Source organism: Impatiens glandulifera, chromosome 6 (assembly GCF_907164915.1).
Source record: "Impatiens glandulifera chromosome 6, dImpGla2.1, whole genome shotgun sequence".
Classification (NCBI taxonomy): Eukaryota; Viridiplantae; Streptophyta; class Magnoliopsida; order Ericales; family Balsaminaceae; genus Impatiens; species Impatiens glandulifera.
In genome coordinates this window covers 44,506,003-44,524,473 of record NC_061867.1, presented here as the reverse complement: position 1 = coordinate 44,524,473, position 18,471 = coordinate 44,506,003, and the positions used below count along the sequence as shown (strand labels likewise).

Sequence of the window (18,471 nt, the reverse complement as noted above, 5' to 3'; positions counted from 1 at the left end):
AGAGATGACTAGAGATATGTCACTATATCACTCACTTGTTTGGAAAAATGATAGGAGTGAAGAGAGATAAGAGAAATAAGAGAGAAATTTTATTATTTTTTCGACTAATCATGTTGCCTCAAGTCATTATCTTTCTCAAATTCTCTCTCTCAATCATTTCTCTTTAAAAAATTAGTTTCTAAATACATATAAAATTAATGTATAATTTTTTAACACAATAAGTTAGTTCAAATTATTAGAATGATTCCTAAAAATGTAGATATTATTAGTTCGATTTTCACTTAACTTGAAGTGAGTGTTCCAACAATTTTGAAATTTTTTACGGGTGATTTCTTGAATTCTATAATGATTAGTAAAGAAGTAGAGTAAGGGTGTAAGCGGTTCGGTTTGGTCGGTTTATTGACCGAAATGCATATCCAAACCGTTGAGGTCAGTTTGCTAAATTTGAAACCGTTGGTTTAGTCGGTTTAAGCCATTTGAAAATTGGTTTGGTCGGTTTAATCGGTTTATTCAGTTTAAAAACACAATTATCAAATCTACATAAATAGTTATAAAAAGATTACTTAAAATTTGTTACTAGACTATAAAATCTTCAAAATAATGACTTAAAGTCTCAAAATCTATTAAGAATTACATAAATATATGGTATTGAACAATTCAAAATCAAATCCACTCATCTACAATTTTCAAGCCATCATACTACAGCAAATCAATTTTCAGTAATCCTGAAAATGTGTGAATAGTGATTAACATTATAATACTGTAACGTTGTAACGTTGAAGATGAATGCTGAATTCAGCCATTTTTAATACAAAGCTTTTTTTGAAATTAGTGAGAGAAATAATTAATTATTAAATCAATGAAAAAAATGGTATAATTGTAAAAAAAAAAAAAAAAAAAGCCAGCTTAAGCAGTTGAGCTGGCAGGTTGCAACGGTCAGCGGAAAAGACTAGGCAGACTGACATTGAATAGTGAAGAAGGAATAACGTAATCGTACAAAATCAGTATATTCGGTTCGGTCGATAAACCGACGGATTATGATACCACAAACCGACCAACCGAACCGTATAATTCGGTTTAGTCAAATCAGAACTGATTTGAACTCGGTTTAGATGGTTCGGTTTGATATTCTGTTTGGTTTGAACAGTTTCGGTCCGATTTGAACGGTTTAGTCAGTTTTCTTACACCTTAAAGTGGAGTAAGTCGAACAAACCAATAATACGGTATTAAAAACATTTTCTATCAAATATTCTGAGTAGTAATGAAATTTGTCATTACCCGTGAGTTGATAAGTAACTTTGAAAAAAAGTTCTGACAAGTAATAATTGATCATCTATATATATGATCAAAATAATAAAAAACGCATACAAATCAACGAATGATACATATAAGAGTGTCTCTAAATGAAATATGTGTTCCAATCTAACTTATACATCTAAGTTGTTGTTAAGAAATAGATACGCATAGACTTGTGATAAAATCACCAAAAAAAAAACTAACATACGAGTAACAAACGATCCACTAAAAATTAGGAATATTATTCGGATTATAAAATTTAGGACGACAAATTCAATTTAGTTAAACAATATACCGTATCGAACAAAATACAACACCAACTGAAATCTAAGGGATGAAAAGAAAAATGAAACACCCTCCAATGCTAAAAAAAAACCTCGGAGGAGTCAATAACAAAATGACTTTTCACATTCTCTAGACATGTTTAGAAAAAAATTTAAAAATTAGGTATTGTCTATGAGACATATACATATATATTTTTTCATAAAAAAATAATTCTCAAGTTACCTATAATGAATTAATGAGTAAATAACATCTAAATATTAAATTGTAAGAACAATTTATAAAATTAAATTTCTCAATAGAAAAATCTAAAAATAATGCAATTTGTTGATGGTTACTTCAAGAACGAACTCAATTGAATTCATAAACAACGAGGATTAAAGTAAAACAAGTCAAATGAACCAATAAAATGACGTTAGAATAATCTCTACAAAATATTATGAGCGGTAGTTGAAATTATCCTTAACCGATGGTTGATAAGTTATATTATAAAATATTCTGCAAAATGATAATTGATCATCTACATATATATGACCAAAATAATAAGAAACTCGTACAAATCATTGGAGGATATTTATAAGGAGATTCTCTATATTCAATGTCAGTTCTAATAACTCATTATTAAAAATATGAAAAAAAACTCAAAATCTAATTATTTTGTCTCATTTGCTACTAAGAAATGGACAAACACATACTCAAGAAAACATCAACAACAATCGAAAGGTATGAGCAACAAATGACCCATTAAAAATTAAGAGTATTATTCAAAAAATAAAAAAATTGAGAAATAAAATCTGATCCAGTTAAATAAAATGTCGAACCAAACAAAACACAATACCAACTCAAATCTGAGTGATAAAAAATACAAAGCAATACTAAACAATCATCGAAGAGGCAAATTAAAAATTGTTTTGAGATAGAAAGAAAAAGCACCCATGCAAATTTTTTATATCCATATTTTTCAAATATTTAAAATTTGAAGAAATAAGATGCTAGACTTAGAATTTGACTTGATATTAAAAAAAATATAAAAATAAGTTTTTGACTAATAATTTTAACATGTTTTTTCAAAGAAATTTAAATGAATTGCTCAAGATGAAAATGATATTATATATAGACAAAGTCTTCTAACTGTTTAATGAAAATATTCACTCGTTTACAGTTCATCAAAGACATACCAAGTCAATAAAAGTTCAATTCCGAGAGCCAAGGGGGGTTCTTCTTGATGACCTCATGGGCGAATTTCCGTTCCATTTTTGCCTCCGCTTGAAGGCGTCGCTAAAGGGTTGCTGCGGCGGCGACGGCAGAGTTAAAGAGGTCTGTGTGGACGACGGCGGCGGCGGCGAGTTATTCTTCCAGTTGAGGGCTTTGCAAATTGCAACCAACTTTTTCTCTGATTTGAATCTGCTTGGACACGGTGGTTTTGGTTCCGTGTACAAGGTATGTCTTCCATTCTTAAGCTAAAACTGTGAGTATCTTTAACTTCCAATTGGGTTGTTATTTTTTACAATTTCTATTATAGAGTTCTAATCATAATAGAAGAAATTGATCATAGTCAATATCTTTTGCTTTCTATATTTTGTCAAAATTCACAATCATCTATAAAATAATATGGATCATGACAAAAAAATAACTTATGAATCTTGACATAAAAGAATTTGAATCTTTTATTTTAATGTAAATGATCTGGTTGCGAAGACTCGAACCGTTTTTGTGCTTTACCATTGAGCTACGAGTCTCCACATAAAAGAATCTTAATTTATGGATCATGATATATAAATGAATCTTATACCAAAAGACAAAAATCACTTTCATTGTAACTTTGAACGATTTTTCAATGGAATCGTTAGTATGGCAAAATATCAGTTTCTAAAGAGACATGGATACATGTCTCATTGGAAAATTTCTAAAGTTATAATTGAAAGTGAACTTTTTGTTAAGTTTGGTGTAAGTTTGTTTTCTAGATCACGATCCAAATTATTTTACAGATCTTGATCCATATTCTACTTTACTTTTAACTTCATATACAAATAATTTTCTTCATTATGATCAAGATTATTGTGAGTTTTTACTTTCGAAACTAAATTTTTTCGGATCATGACCCAGATCATAAAATGTGATTACAAAACAGATGATTCTGTTCTGTATATTTTAGTTAGCTCATTGCATGATTATAGTTCATCACATAATAGAATGTAATATATAAGAGAAGCTAATAACAATATATATATATATCGTTGTTATGGTTGAATACATACAGGGTTTAATGCCAAATGGACAAGGAGTGGCTGTGAAGAAGCTGTCAATGAATTCAAGACAAGGCTTGAAAGAGTTCAAGAATGAGGTTAGACTATTGCTAAGGATTCAGCACAAGAATCTTGTCACATTGCTAGGATGTTGTATAGAAGGACCTGAGAAGATGCTAGTCTATGAATATCTCCCCAACAAGAGTCTTGACTGCTTTCTATTCGGTAATTAATGAGTGTTGGAAGTTTTTATGATGGATTTTATCTTTTATGATGGTTTTTATTTCTTAATTTCTTTTTTGATTTTAACAATGGGAATTGTTGTTTTCTTCAGATAAAATGAAATCCACATCATTGGATTGGTCGAAACGAGTTCAAATAGTCATTGGTATAACAAGAGGTCTGTTATATCTACATGAAGGAGCTCCTGAAAGGATTATTCATAGAGATATTAAAGCTAGTAATATCCTGCTAGATGAGCAGTTGAACCCAAAAATATCCGATTTTGGCTTGGCCAGACTTTTTCCCGGGGAAGATACTCATTTTCAGACATTTAAGATTTCCGGAACTCAGTGAGTGATTTTCTTTTTTTACTTCACATCTAAACCATTTATCTCAAGTTCTCTTGTAATAATATTTCAGTGGTTACATGGCTCCTGAGTATGCAATGCGTGGATATTTGTCGGTGAAGATTGATGTCTTTAGTTTTGGAATACTAGTATTGGAGATTGTAAGTGGACGAAAGAATTTTGTAGGGCAGCTTGGTGCAGAGAAATCTGATCTTTTAAGCTATGTAAGTCCCCATTATTGTATAATAATAATAATAGATCTCATGAGCTATTTCTCTCAACACCTACACATGCCCTATTTGGAAATACCTGGATACAAATTTGTGGATCTAGAAACAAATTATTGGTTGTTTCTCATCTGCATTCTTATGCAAAAACTAAAATTACAAGTGTTTTCGAATGGGCCATAATCAATTGTTTGTTGCTTTTGGTTTCATTTTCCTAATAACTTTAGTGGAATAGTCAGAAGATTGAAGACAAGGACTAATTCTACCTCATACTGACTGGTTTATGTCTTTTTTCTGTATAGAGTTTGCTTTGTATAAGTTTGTGGTGGAAAAGGTGAATAAAATACCCTTTTCGACATATTTGTTATTTTTGTTAGATATAACTCTTTACACACAGAGAAATTAGGGTTTATTCACTTTATTGTTAGTGGGTTGGGGTATTTATGTCATTATGACTTTATGTAAATATGTAGAATGAACGACTCCATGTAGGCATTGTTGGCTTAACCTTGTTAAATTTTGTGTTCATTATCTTACCTGCTTTTCAATCGTTTTAGATTAGTGTCTGTAATAGTCAAACATCTTTTCTATCTTATTTTATTTTCTACAATTATTCTTATTACCTTTTCCACTCAAACCAACAGCTTTTGCATAACTAAAATTCAATGGCTTTAGACTTTTTCAATCTTTGCTTGCTTTGGTAGAAGCATATTTTTCTTTCTTCTGAAATTTGCGGCTGAGAATTGGTAAATGGTGAAGAGAAAAGAAAACCAGGAAAAATCCTTGATGATTTCAGTTTTGGCACAGAACTTGAACATTTCCCACTTAGAAAATGTCTGAAATTTGCGGTTTGAGAAATACTAAATGGAGAATAGAAAAGAAAACCAGGAAAAAGCCCCTGCTTTTATGTTGTTCTACATCCCCTTGATAATATAGATTAAAGTGGGAAGTCAAGTGAGTGTTAAACGTTCTAAAGTTGTTTTTATGTAGAAAGAATTAATTACATTGAACTCTACATTTTATATAAACCAGGCATGGCAGTTATTTCAAGGAGGCAATTCATTGGAATTACTTGATTCTAGCCTATCCGGATACAATCCAGAAGAGGCAGCAATGTTAGTCCAGCTAGGTCTGTTGTGTTGTCAAGCAAGCGTAGCTGAAAGACCCGATATGAATTCAGTTCATCTCATGCTAGCAAGTGATTCATTTACTTTGGCCCGCCCAGGAAAGCCTGCCATCCAAGGCCGTGCTGGACGATTAACAACAACTTCAACCTCTGCCTTCACTAAAGCCTCTTTGGCTAGTAGTTTAACTGACGAATTCTCGAGGAATTCCATATCTTATTCGTCTATGGATGAAGGTAGATAGACAGACGATGAACTCACTTCTTAGGGAGAGTTTCCACAATACTCTAAATTTTCTTAATCAAAAGTGTTTTTTTGTTTATATATGGCTTGAGACTATATATGGTCATTACATGTGAGTATATAAATGTGTAGGTGTAACTTGTAAGTTTCAATTATTTTTAATAGTTAGTTGAGTTTAGCATTTTTTGTATTATTTGGATTGAGAAATATGCTCTTGCGAATTATTATTACATTAAAGTAACTTGTTGTGCAACATCATGAAGCTCCTAATCAGGAATATTTTATTTTATTTTTCTAAAATCCTATTTACATCATGAACCTTTTTACTCAATTTAACTATGGTTGTGACATCATAAACCTTGTGAAAAAAATCATAAATGAGAGTTGTTTAAGTTAAACGACAAAAATACGAGTGTCCAAAGTGTTACCAAACATATTCAAACATAACGGAATTAATCATCATAAACCTATTGAAAAGGACCGTCACGATACCTTACTAACTAAACTTCAAAAATATTAGGTGGGTGAGGTAAAAATGAACTATCAAGGAAGAACAGAGAAGTTAACCTTGATAGAATTTTTGGAAAATGTCTAGTATGCCTCTATAGATCCCTTTTACATTACGTTTTTTGTAACAACAATTATCTCGTTAACATGTAACTGTCCACCATTTTGACTTATCGAGAATTATTTATTGGGCTGGATTTAAATATAACTGTTCACCTTGATTAAGTCTACCAGGGTTATAACCTTATTCTAGGGGTTATATTATCACTTTTGAATTCACAGTTACCATTTTTTACAGATTCGAAACTCGACTTGATTCCTTCAATCTTTCAAAGTATTTTGACATGTTTTCTCTAAATCTTTCATTCACCGTTTGCAAACTTTATTTTCAATGTTCCCTTTAATTGCATAATCTTTTTCTGCCTTGCATTTTCTGAATATTTTGTTACTTTCCTGGAACATTTATCATTTTCTTTGAGTTGTAATTGCATCTCCAAATGTATCTCCTTTAGCCCATTTTCAGCAAATACATCTCCAAACTTAACTTAATTAGCTCGTTTTATTTTTATTTTGAGTTCAATCATTTTTGCAAAGTTGAGCTATTGAATAGTTTGCACTCCAATATTGATCTTCTTATTCAAAGCAATAAACCAAACAGAGCTAGATCATAAAGTACTAATGAAACAGACATTTATGTTCTCTCTTTTAATTAAGCAATGAATCCACATAACTTATGATTGCTGACCACTTTAGCAACCAACAACAAACAAAATAATAATTCACTTAAGGCTCAACATCACTTCTCCAACAAGATTTCAAATATCAACAAGCCTAATTATTATGTTTATGTTGATTTAATCTCCTACAACTTCCTTCAGAATGATTAAATCGCAATGTCTAACCTGATTTTAGAGAAGCTTAACTCATTTAAGCTTCTGCACTTCAACAGTCACAATGATTCCAAATCAAAAATCATTTTCTGGCTTGCAGTCGCGATTCTGATAGTAATTTTCGTCGACGTTTGTAGTCTATTTCGTCGTGACTATCTGGTTGTGGCTATTGCCAAATAATCACAATCGCTCGAATCATGGTCACTCGTTCTCAAATCGCAGCTTTGCGATTCCTGCTAACTGCTTCTATACTATGACGATCCGATTTGTCTTCTTATCCAATCATCCTCTTCTTCAATTCAGATACCGATTTCTCAATGGTCAACAGGCGAAGCTCCACTAAAATCAGAATTGAATTCTAATAGCTTAAGTCCTCGAGTTTACTCAACGCCAATCAACACTTTCCTAATCCTTCCAATCAATTGAATTACAAAATCTTCTAATATTGTGATATCATGTTAGGATAACTTTAATTGTAATTAAACCTAGCCTCGAATTACAGAATAATAGAATCTAAGAAGCATCTCATTATATGTTGTGATCTAATCACAAACACCTTGACACTTGAGCAAATCATGGTTATATCAAGAACCAGCTCACATGTTGAAGAAACAAAAAGAACATTTAATCAAAGTTGATAAAACTTTAATACCCACAGAAAAGCAGTGAACATCTACCTACTACTTTTTCTATAGAATATTTGGCAAATAAATTTACAGTAGAAAAAGGTAATAATATTAGTGAAAATAAAAGAATTGATAGTAGCATTAAGCTATAAATTCAAAAGGAATCATAATAATCCTATAAAGGAAAAAGAATTCAAGTATCAAAATCTATTTAAGCTACAAAATTTCAGGTCTTCTCTTTTGAAAGAATAAAAGGACAAATTATAACATCCAACACACAAAATATTCAGTCTCATAGACTATATAGAATCTACGAACTCTCCGAAATAGTTCGGATCACAAGTACTAACAATATCATTTGAATAAATTCTTCATCAGCTATAACATGGCCTCAATAATAATCTTAATCTTTCGAGGATGGACCACTCTTTAGATTATTGTCAATTTCTCAACTGCAACCGCAAAAGAAAAAAAATCAATGAAAAGGAACTGAATGGAAAAAAAATCAATGAAGACCAATCATGATATCATATTTTTTTTTGGGGTGTCGAGAATGGCGCTTAAAAAAAAGCATAGAGTACATTTTGCTTCCTGAAATTGCATAAAAATGCGTTTTGCTTCCTCAACTTGTGTCAATCATGTTTTGCTCTTCATTTAATTTAAAAATGGCTCAAATTACTTACTGTTTAACTCCATTAAGTTCTTAAATCATCTCCATATAATTTTTGCAGCTCCTTAATCTCAATCAACTAAAATATTTTTCCTTTGTAAAATCTTTATTTATGAAAATTGAGGAAGAAAAAGTAGCTTTTGATGCTGATCAGGAAGCAAATTGAACTTTTCATGTATAAAAAATAATAATAATAAGCCAGCACTAACAAACAAATGGCCCCTAGAACTCATGGCAGGAAATATTTAACATATTCTAACAAATCCTATACTATTAATACACCAAGACCTTGTTTGATGAAGAGTTAACCCCTTATAAATTCATCAATTAAATCATTCAACTAAAATACTATTACCATTACTTTATTTTTTTCTTAACTCTTTAAAATATTAAATACAAAGAATATTTTAGTCATTTAGCCTAAATAATTCACTTTTTCATCCAGCAAGTTTTTCTAATAAACCCTACATCAAACAAGCTCCAAGTATTCGTTCAGATAACTCAAATATCCAGTTCTATAAACAATATGAAATCTACCTGCTTACCGACTACGGCCCCAGGAAAGCCGAACAGTTTGCCTTCCAATAACAGTCCCATTAAGGGTTTGGATTGCATCCTCAGCATTGCTTCTGCAAGATTCAAGATAAAAAAAAAAATCAACATCATGGAGAAAGAAGGCATTTTGAGGGAAATTAAAAAGTTCCCAATCACAAGGGCTGACATATATAGATGAATAGGAAAATAACAACATTCCAAATCAATTGTTAAAAGGAAACGAAGATAACATTAGCCTCCTTTTCAGTAACATGCTAAAAAAAAATCATCTCTTTCTTACCAAACATTGATGGGATCTGGTGGAAGAAAATTACAAACAGAACCCTATGTTATGGATATAGAATGTAGAATGTTGAATAACAAATGAAGATCAAGGCCATTTTTGGTTGCTCTACAAATGTTGGTGCATGATGGTTTAATAAAGTTCATAGTTGATATGATTTAATATGGAGTAAATTTGATGTCTAAATTGAATAGGTAACTGCTAAGTTTAGCGGCATAAGCAGTTAAATTTTCATCAAATTGCACATTCAAACCATTGCATCGTTTTTCCTAAATCCCAAACAATTTGTTTGTGGTTTATTGGCCGGTTCAATTGGTTGGTAGTTTTAATCGTTAGCAAGGAAAATTATACAGTGAAAAACATTTTACCAACAACAAAATTTATTAAAGAGATCTATGTATCCATTAGAGATCCTATGTATCTATTATCTAACATCAAGCTTAATAAAAATAACTAAATTTAAACAATGGGATTAACTAAATAATAACAATAACAAAATTTAACATTTTAGAACGAAAGATAAGAGTAACAAGACATTCCACCACTAATGCTAAGAGTTTGTTATAATATCAATCATGTGGTATTGGCTATCAATAAACGTTTGCGCCTTTGTGAAACTCAACACTAATATAATTTTGTTCTTTAAGGAATGCCATAAACACATTCCTTAATGGTACATGACAGTCTCATCAAGACATGGCACAAAATTCCCTTGTAATAAAGCTAGCAAGTTTCACAAGTCACTATATAGACTCAAATAGTCACACGTAAAGGGTTGTTATTTCAGAAGAACGAGGAATCAAAATGTTCACTGATTCAGACTGGGCTCTAAATACTACCCACCGCAACCTCCGGATATTGTACACATGTTTGAGGTAATTTGGAACGTAAGAAACAATGTGTGATGGCCCGATATATAGCCAAAGTGAGCTTATAGACATTGCAGTTGGAATTTGTGAAGGAATATGAATACGCATAAATTTGTCAAGCTATTTTGGGATAGATAATTGCCAAGAATCATGTTCATCATGACATGCGAACACACAAAATTGACACTTCATTTGAAACAAATATTTCAAAAGGATCTGTGGAGCTTTCATATGCTCAATCATGCAAGAAAATTGCGGACAATACTTACAAAGGCCATAGCAAGAATTAATTTTGATGAACTATGTGGCAAGATGGGAATGTACTACCCAACTTGAGAGTTAGTGAAAATATAAGGAAACATGTAATTTCCGTATTTGCTATTGTCTTTATTTGCTCACATTCCATAAGTTGATTATGGAACTTTCTATAAGTTGACTATAATATATTTGTAAATACAACATCTCATTCCACAAACCCGAAGTGCAATCGACGATAATGATCATGCTAGAAATGGATTAATCTCCTATGAGGCTTTTTTTTTTATCACATGTCGTAATTGATTCTCATTTTGAGGTTAAATTAATATTACACGTCCACCCTTCCAAAGATGAAATGGTGTTCTACTCTGTTCATTCACTTGTTGTAAAGTGTGATCTTTGATTTGAGGTAGTGTAACAAGTAAAAGGGGATGGGACAACAGATACAAGAAGAGATGGGAAATGAATGGCCTAAGCCTTTAAATGAGAAGCTTGGAGACAATCCTCCATAGCCGAATATTTGTCTTTCAGCTTACAATTTCAACACAATAATCTACCATAACTATTCTCTATCTTATATACTAACTCTACTTAGTGGGCCTTATAGAATATAGCCCTTAAATAACCCATGCACCTTATATAATATAAATAACTAATGACAGGTAGCAACTGAGAAACTAAATATTTTTGTAAGTATGACAACTCTTATTTGTTATCAACCCTTACCAAATGGGAAAATGGAAGTCAGTGTATGGTATCTTCAGTTTTGTATGTGACAGAGACGAGGGATTTCTAAATGGAGAGAGTAATGATACATGTATTAATGTATTAATGTTGATCATGTATTAGGATAGCAAATATTATTAATGTTGTATAGGTAGCTAAAGGTAGTTAATGGTTAAGACAATTAATATCAACTATGTGTTATCTTATTTAAAGCATTAGGGTGTTAATTTCTAATATGTTGAATAATGGATATTATGGATTGAACTTCTAAAGGACTTCTTCACTTCTCATCTCCTTCCTAAAGGGTCTTTCTTCACTTTTCATCTCCATTTCTTCTCGATACACATCATTGATATTATAGCACTTTCCTCGCACTTATGAGTTAGTTTGGCAACTTGTTTCAATGTCATTTTCTTAATCTTCATCCACAACAGTATTTGCATTTTGGTCTTCGTCTACAGATTTGGACCACTAGATAAGGCACTCATTTTCCCTCTCTCCCTAGATGTCATATTAATTGCACAAATTAGGAGTGAAAAAGGTTTGGTGATTATTGTGGGTAAAGGCTTTGTTAGCTCGAAAGTATCGGCCATTCAGCCCAAAAGAAGAAGAAAAACACACAAAATATAAAAAAAAAAAAAAAAGTGAAGAATAAATAGATGAAACATTTTATTTCTTAAAAGTTCCATTGATTGTTTGAATTCCCTATAGGGATATTCAAATGCAAAAAATGAGAAAGTGGTACTTTTATCCTAGACGTTGATTTTGAGGGATACTAAACTCTTCTTCTAGCTTATTGTAACAGTGTCATTAATGATATGTGTATTAAGTTATTAATGTAGATCATGCTGGAACATTCTAGCCAAGAGTCTTTTGGCGAGATTATCAATAGATTTTTTTATAAATTATCAATAGATTGTTTAAGGGTGTTGATTTTCATTTGTCACCCTTATTTCTTCCAATGATCAATTTCATGAGAAGTCAAAGAAGTCCTTCAGAAGAAGTTCAATCCATTATTCAACAACCCATAAATTAACATCCTAATGTTTTAAATAAGACAAAACATAACTACTATTAACTATCATAATTACTATCAATTAACTATCTTTAACTATCTATACAATGTTTTCTCAAAAGAAAAAACTATCTATATAACGTTAATAATATTTACTACACTAATGCACATCTGAACTGAAGAAATATGGACCTAATAAGGGCTATACAACTGTATGTCTCAAACAGACAAAAGAAGTCATAGACTCATAACCAAAAGACTCCACATGCATGTAAATAGGGATAAATATTCATGTTCACTTGAAAAGGCTATACATAACTTCAGAAGGATTTCACCCTATGTTTTAGATTGTTTTCTATCCAAACATATGATTTCTACACAAAGGAATGAATTCACAACAAAATTCTATAATACACCATTATCTAAAGATGTGTAGTTCTATGCTAGATAACTAAATATCCGTGAATGGGATCATAAATAGACTTATTTATATCAACCTAATTAGAATATTAATAAATCCTAACCATAATCAACAAGTTCTAAATCTCTAAGACATTTCAATCCAATATACATCACTTGGTCCCATGGAGAAGAACAGTTTTGTTTTTGCTTCTACATCTGAAAATGTTTCCAGAAATTTTTGTATTTGTGACTAAATTTTATTTCCAAACGTTTATTTATCTGGAAATGTTTACAGATACAGAAACACAAATAAAAAAAAAGTGTTTCTAGTAGGCTCACTATTTGTGAACAGGATCATAAATAGAAACTTATTTATACTAACCAATTAGACAAGAACAATTACAGCCAAACTTTAATCAAAAGAAGTCATAAAGAAGCACCTATTAGAAAATTGCACGAATCCACACCCTATCCCAGAGGGAATCTTTATGGAAACAATCTCCCCATATTGAGAGAAAGATTGCCTGAGATCTTCATCAGTAACGTCAGAGTCAAGCCCTCCAACAAATATCTAAATGAAAACATGTGTTAGTAAAGTACACTGGAATGATGGATACTAACTAACTAGATGTGGGAAGTGGACTTACTGTTGTGTTAACTAAATCATTATCAGACTGCACATTTTGATGTGATGCAGCATTAGGTGCATATCCACCATTTAATACCAGGGCTATATTGAGAGGGACAACGAGAAAATAATAATAAGATTTCTATTATAAACAAGATTGAGGTAGCATATAGAAAGAATTAAGCAGGAAAAAAGTATCAAATTAGCCAATTTGGTGCAGTAGGACATTAGTCAAATAATTATACAACAAAGTTCAACATTCTTACCATGGAAGTTGTAGATACCTGTATAATTTCTAGAAGGTGTTGGAAGTATAGATATGAACCAATAGAAAACACAAACAGGAATGACATGAACATAGAGGTAATATTCCAGAACACTGGGAGTACAGAGAACAGCTGTCTGTAATACCATCACTCTTAACTATTTACCAATGACATTTGGCTATGTTTGGTTCAGAAGGTATTAAAATTATAATTGGAACTGGGGTGCAATTTCAAATCATTTCTTTGTTTGATGACTTAAACTAAGGAATTGGAATTATAATTCATGTGGAATTGAATGTATGTGATCTTTTAAGTTTCAATTTTATCCTTTCCAATTTGGAATTGCAATTCTATGGTTTCTCCAAACATAAGACTTAAATTGTAATTAAATTCCAATTCTTATAAAATTAGAATTAGAATTCTAATTCTAATTCCAATTATACACATCAAAACATAGCAAATTAGACCAGTTTGGAACTACAGGATGACTGGTTGAAATTAACTACAGTAAACCACACAAAAAAATGTTAGTGTACTTCAGAAGGTGTTATTGGACTGAAGTATCAAGTGACCCATTTGAAAACACTTATTATGTTTTTGTATGCATGGATCTGTTTCCAGACACAGAAACACAAATATTTTTATTTGTCTCTCACAAAATTTAGTTTCTAAACATCTCTGTAACTGAAACCGAATCCAGAAACAGAAACAAAAACAAGAGCTTGTTTGATGTAGGTATTTTTTCAAAATAATCCGATTTGTTGGAAGAAAAAACCCTGTTTGATGAAGAAGTGAATTATCGGGGTTAAATGACCAGAGTATCCTTTGTTTCTAATATTTTTAAATGTTATATAATATAAATTGAAGGTAATTTGGTATTTTGATCGATGAAGTGATTGATGATGAGATAAGGGGTTATTCAAATAACCCTTCATCAAACAAGGCCTAAGTGTTTCCAAGATCTCTTGAACAAAAATAGTTTTGGGATATTTCAAATCAAACAGAATAGAAAGAATTTCACTTAATTTTTTTTTTTGAAAACCAGGGAAGGTTTATTCCCTGAAGGGAACTAGCATGACCGCCCACAGCCATGGCCCCACACTTCCAACAAGGTGTTCTTAGTGAAAATCGAACTTGAGACCTTTGGTCTCTTAGGCAGAAAGAATCAACACTTAATATAGAAGAAAAAGGAGGAATAGGTAATACATTGTGATAAATATTGTTGTTGTCCTGGATGCCTCTTTGGGGTTGCCACACCAACTCGCATTTGTCTACTGGAACAATATGTGCCATTCATTTCACTAATGGCCCTTGACCTTTCATTCTCATCATCAAACCTAACAAAGCCATAACCTTTTGAACGCCCAGTATTAGTATCAACCACCACTTTTGCACCTTTAACAGATGGATACTGACTAGAAAAAGTTTCAAGCAGTAATGCATCATTAACATCTATAGCCAAATCTCCAACAAATATAGAGAAATCAGAACTGGCATCTCCGCGTTTGTCTCCAGTGCTGAAAGTTGCCCAGTTTAAGCGAAAGATTTGATCACATCTGGGCATTGGAAGGCCATTGAAGCTCTGCAAAACCTTTTCAGCAGCTGCATGAGAAGTTAATTCCACAAAACCATACTTCTCTGAGTGACCAGTATGCTTGTTGCGAATAATCTTAACAGATGAAACCTGCAGATTTTGTGTTTACTTTATGTCAGCTGCCAACTACTCATATCAGTAGAAAAAAAAAGTAAAAGTAAAATTAAATCCATGGACAAGAAAAGTTGAAATATAAAGTAAATTCTAGTTAGAAGCAAACAAGACTATTAGGAAACTAGTATTTTGTACCATCACAATCTCATTAGAAAATCGGCAATTGATTTTTTTCATTTGGCATAAGATTTTTGTTTTGATCATGATCCAAATTATAGTGTTGTGTTGGTTCATTTGGTATTCAAATCATTTTACAGATCATTATGGTTTTTGAAATATATATACAAATGTAGATTTCTCCATATCATGATGAACATGAAAAAAGTTTGATACCAAAACAGCCCAACATATGTCGCTCCTGATATGTAGAAGAATGTCTATCCAACTACATTATTGAAGATCAACCAGTACAAAATTCACTCATAGAGCCATATCTAGTAGTTAATGCTTCTACAATATTGTTTTGTGTTCTTTCCAGTATAGGTCTGAAGACATTTTCATTCAGAATTATAATTTAACATTAACATACATTCAAGTTGTTAGCATTACATTATGTAAATGATCTGAGACAAAGAAAACATAAATAACTAAACACAATAAAATAGATATTTGTGAAAGACCCATTAGAATGCATTTCAAATTTGTCAACTGGGAGATTCAAAACCTTGACGAATTGAAATCCAAAACATTAAGATTCAAGATCCGACATTTATGTATTGTTGCAGCTAGAAAAACCATGCAAATACGATAATTTGTGTCCTAAATTGAGATGATAATGTCAGAAGATTGCAATTGACAAACAACGGTACGATTAAAGAAATCAAAGGAAAATACGTAACCTCGCCGGTGGTAGAGAAACAACTATGGAGGTAAGTTTCGTCCATCCATTGCTGAAGATCGCCTACCCAGATCGTCCTATTATCATCATCAGAAGATGAGAGAATCTGAGGTTGTGACATAAACTGAGGTTGTTGATAAGCCTGAAGATGATGATAAGGAACGTAAAGTTGCTGTTGTGGGTACAAAAGTTGTTGTTGCTGCATTACCATGGCCGCAGCAGGGTACTGCATGGCCATCCATTGTTGCTGATAATACTGCATCCATAGGTGTTGTTGAGGATGAACTTGGTGCGGTTGATGGTTGTACATCTGCGGCGGCGGCGGCGGCTGGTGTTTAAGATCAACTGCACCGTTGGTTGATTGCATCATCCTCGAAGTTCGGAAATTAGTTATTTCTGGTATGAATGAATATCTTCTTGTTCAAAAAAACCTCACCTTGGAAGAGAATTCAGTGAGATTGGGGATCGGTCTGGAGATCTGAGGTGTATTGGAAAAGGGAAGGGGAGATCTATTCAGCCGACTCCTTTGAATGGGGAATATTTTGAACAATTTCTAATCAATTTCACTTGGAGATTAAATTAATAAACTAATTATCTACCTAATTATTTCTTTAAATTATGTTTTTTTTTTTTAATTTAAGATGATTTCACAACTACCTACCCTAATTCAAATAATATAACAATTTTGTAAATTAAAGAGGTGTAAAATCACGTAAAAATTATCGCGATTAAACACGTAAAGAATTAGTATTGCGAAAATTATCACAATTGACATCAAACTATTATTTGTTATGTCATTATATACATTATGTTTCTTAAAAAATAAGTTGTTAATATATAACATTATTTATATACTTGTGTTATCAATGGTTAAGAGTAATTAATAAAAATAAATAAAATAAAATTCTGAAAACTTTTGTACCATTTTCTTTTATAAGTTTTTCAAACACGTGCATTTTCATAAATATATAATACTATGTTAACATAGGACATTTATGTTCAAATAATGTATTTATTTTGACTTATTAGTTTAGATCTATCAAATTTATTTAAAAAAAATATATTAAAATTTTAAATAAAAATTTGATATATTTTACTTATAACACTTCACCGATTACATTTATAAATAGACGACTCAAACACTTTCTCAAATATAATAAACATTGTTTATGAATGTTGTGTTCGTTTTCACAGTATATAATTCTAATATTTTAATTATAAATTATTTGTGATGATTAAATTAAATTTATAATTTTGTATATATATTTGATGTAAACTTATAACTTGGATGATCCATGTATTAACCAACATCTTATACATACTTACCTACTTATCTACCTACTTATCTGTCCATATATCCATATAGATCAATGTATTTATTTTAAAATTTCAATTATATCTATAAAGTTTATTTATAAATAAAATATCAACAATTTACTAAAATATACATAATTGTTTATCTCTTATCATATCAAATTCACGTTAAGAAAAGATATATAATAATTCAAAATAAATTACTCACTCAAATATAAATATATAGTAATTATTTTTTTTCCAGATTTTTCCTATAAAATTTATTTATAAATAAAATATCAAAAATATACTAAAATATAAATAATTTTTTTTATCTCTTATCGTATCATATTCACTTTAGGAAGAGATATATAATAATTCAAAATAAATTACTTAAATATATAATAATAATATTTTTTTTTTCAGATTTTACTTATAAAATTTATTTATAAATAAAATATCAACAATTTACTAAAATATAAATAATTATTTATCTCTTATCCTATCAAATTCACGTTAAAAAAAGATATATTCAAAATAAATTATTCCCTCAGATATATAGTAATTAATTTTTTTTTTAATTTTTAATTTTTATTTAGATTTTTTCTTTTATTAAAAAAAATTACTTTTATTTAATTTATTCTTTTAATAATTTTTTTTAAGTTTTTATTTTTTAAACAATATTTTAAAACCTAATAATTTTAGTTAATGTCACATATATTTTTTTTCTTTAATATAATTTTTATTTTTTTATAAAGAGAAATCAAATTTAATATAAAAATATATCATTTAAACAAAAATGTATTAATAATATAAGATATTAATAAAGTACTAAAGCTAAAAATAGGGATGAAAATAATATTTTTCTTAGATAATGTCACATAGATTTTTTTTCTTAAATATAATTTTATTTATATTTTTTATATATGGAAATCAAATTCAATATAAAA

The 18,471-nt window shown here is 30.4% G+C and overlaps 2 protein-coding genes across 4 annotated transcripts; one reads left to right on the top strand and one right to left on the bottom strand.

The window, feature by feature from the left end:
- The first annotated feature begins 2,731 nt into the window (after positions 1-2,731).
- LOC124941866 (G-type lectin S-receptor-like serine/threonine-protein kinase B120) lies at positions 2,732-6,190 on the top strand. Its single transcript, XM_047482227.1, has 5 exons — positions 2,732-3,018; positions 3,839-4,049; positions 4,159-4,396; positions 4,467-4,617; positions 5,653-6,190. Exons 1-5 carry the CDS (start codon positions 2,812-2,814, stop codon positions 5,986-5,988), a joined length of 1,143 nt encoding a protein of 380 aa, XP_047338183.1. The 5' UTR covers positions 2,732-2,811; the 3' UTR covers positions 5,989-6,190.
- Positions 6,191-7,749: 1,559 nt separating this feature from the next.
- Positions 7,750-16,710, bottom strand: LOC124942155 (polyadenylate-binding protein RBP47-like). 3 transcript variants are annotated; one of them, XM_047482585.1, is made up of 6 exons: positions 16,230-16,710; positions 14,889-15,366; positions 13,436-13,518; positions 13,229-13,359; positions 9,226-9,309; positions 7,750-7,789 (listed from the first exon to the last, which is right to left on the bottom strand). In XM_047482585.1, exons 1-6 carry the CDS (start codon positions 16,596-16,598, stop codon positions 7,765-7,767), a joined length of 1,170 nt encoding a protein of 389 aa, XP_047338541.1. In that variant the 5' UTR covers positions 16,599-16,710; the 3' UTR covers positions 7,750-7,764. The 3 variants fall into 3 exon arrangements, with proteins under 3 accessions (XP_047338541.1, XP_047338543.1, XP_047338542.1); XM_047482587.1 differs by lacking the exon at positions 7,750-7,789 and adding an exon at positions 8,164-8,462 and having other exon boundaries at positions 16,230-16,709; XM_047482586.1 differs by lacking the exon at positions 7,750-7,789 and adding an exon at positions 8,164-8,462 and having other exon boundaries at positions 9,218-9,309; positions 16,230-16,708.
- Between the last annotated feature and the right edge of the window lie 1,761 nt (positions 16,711-18,471).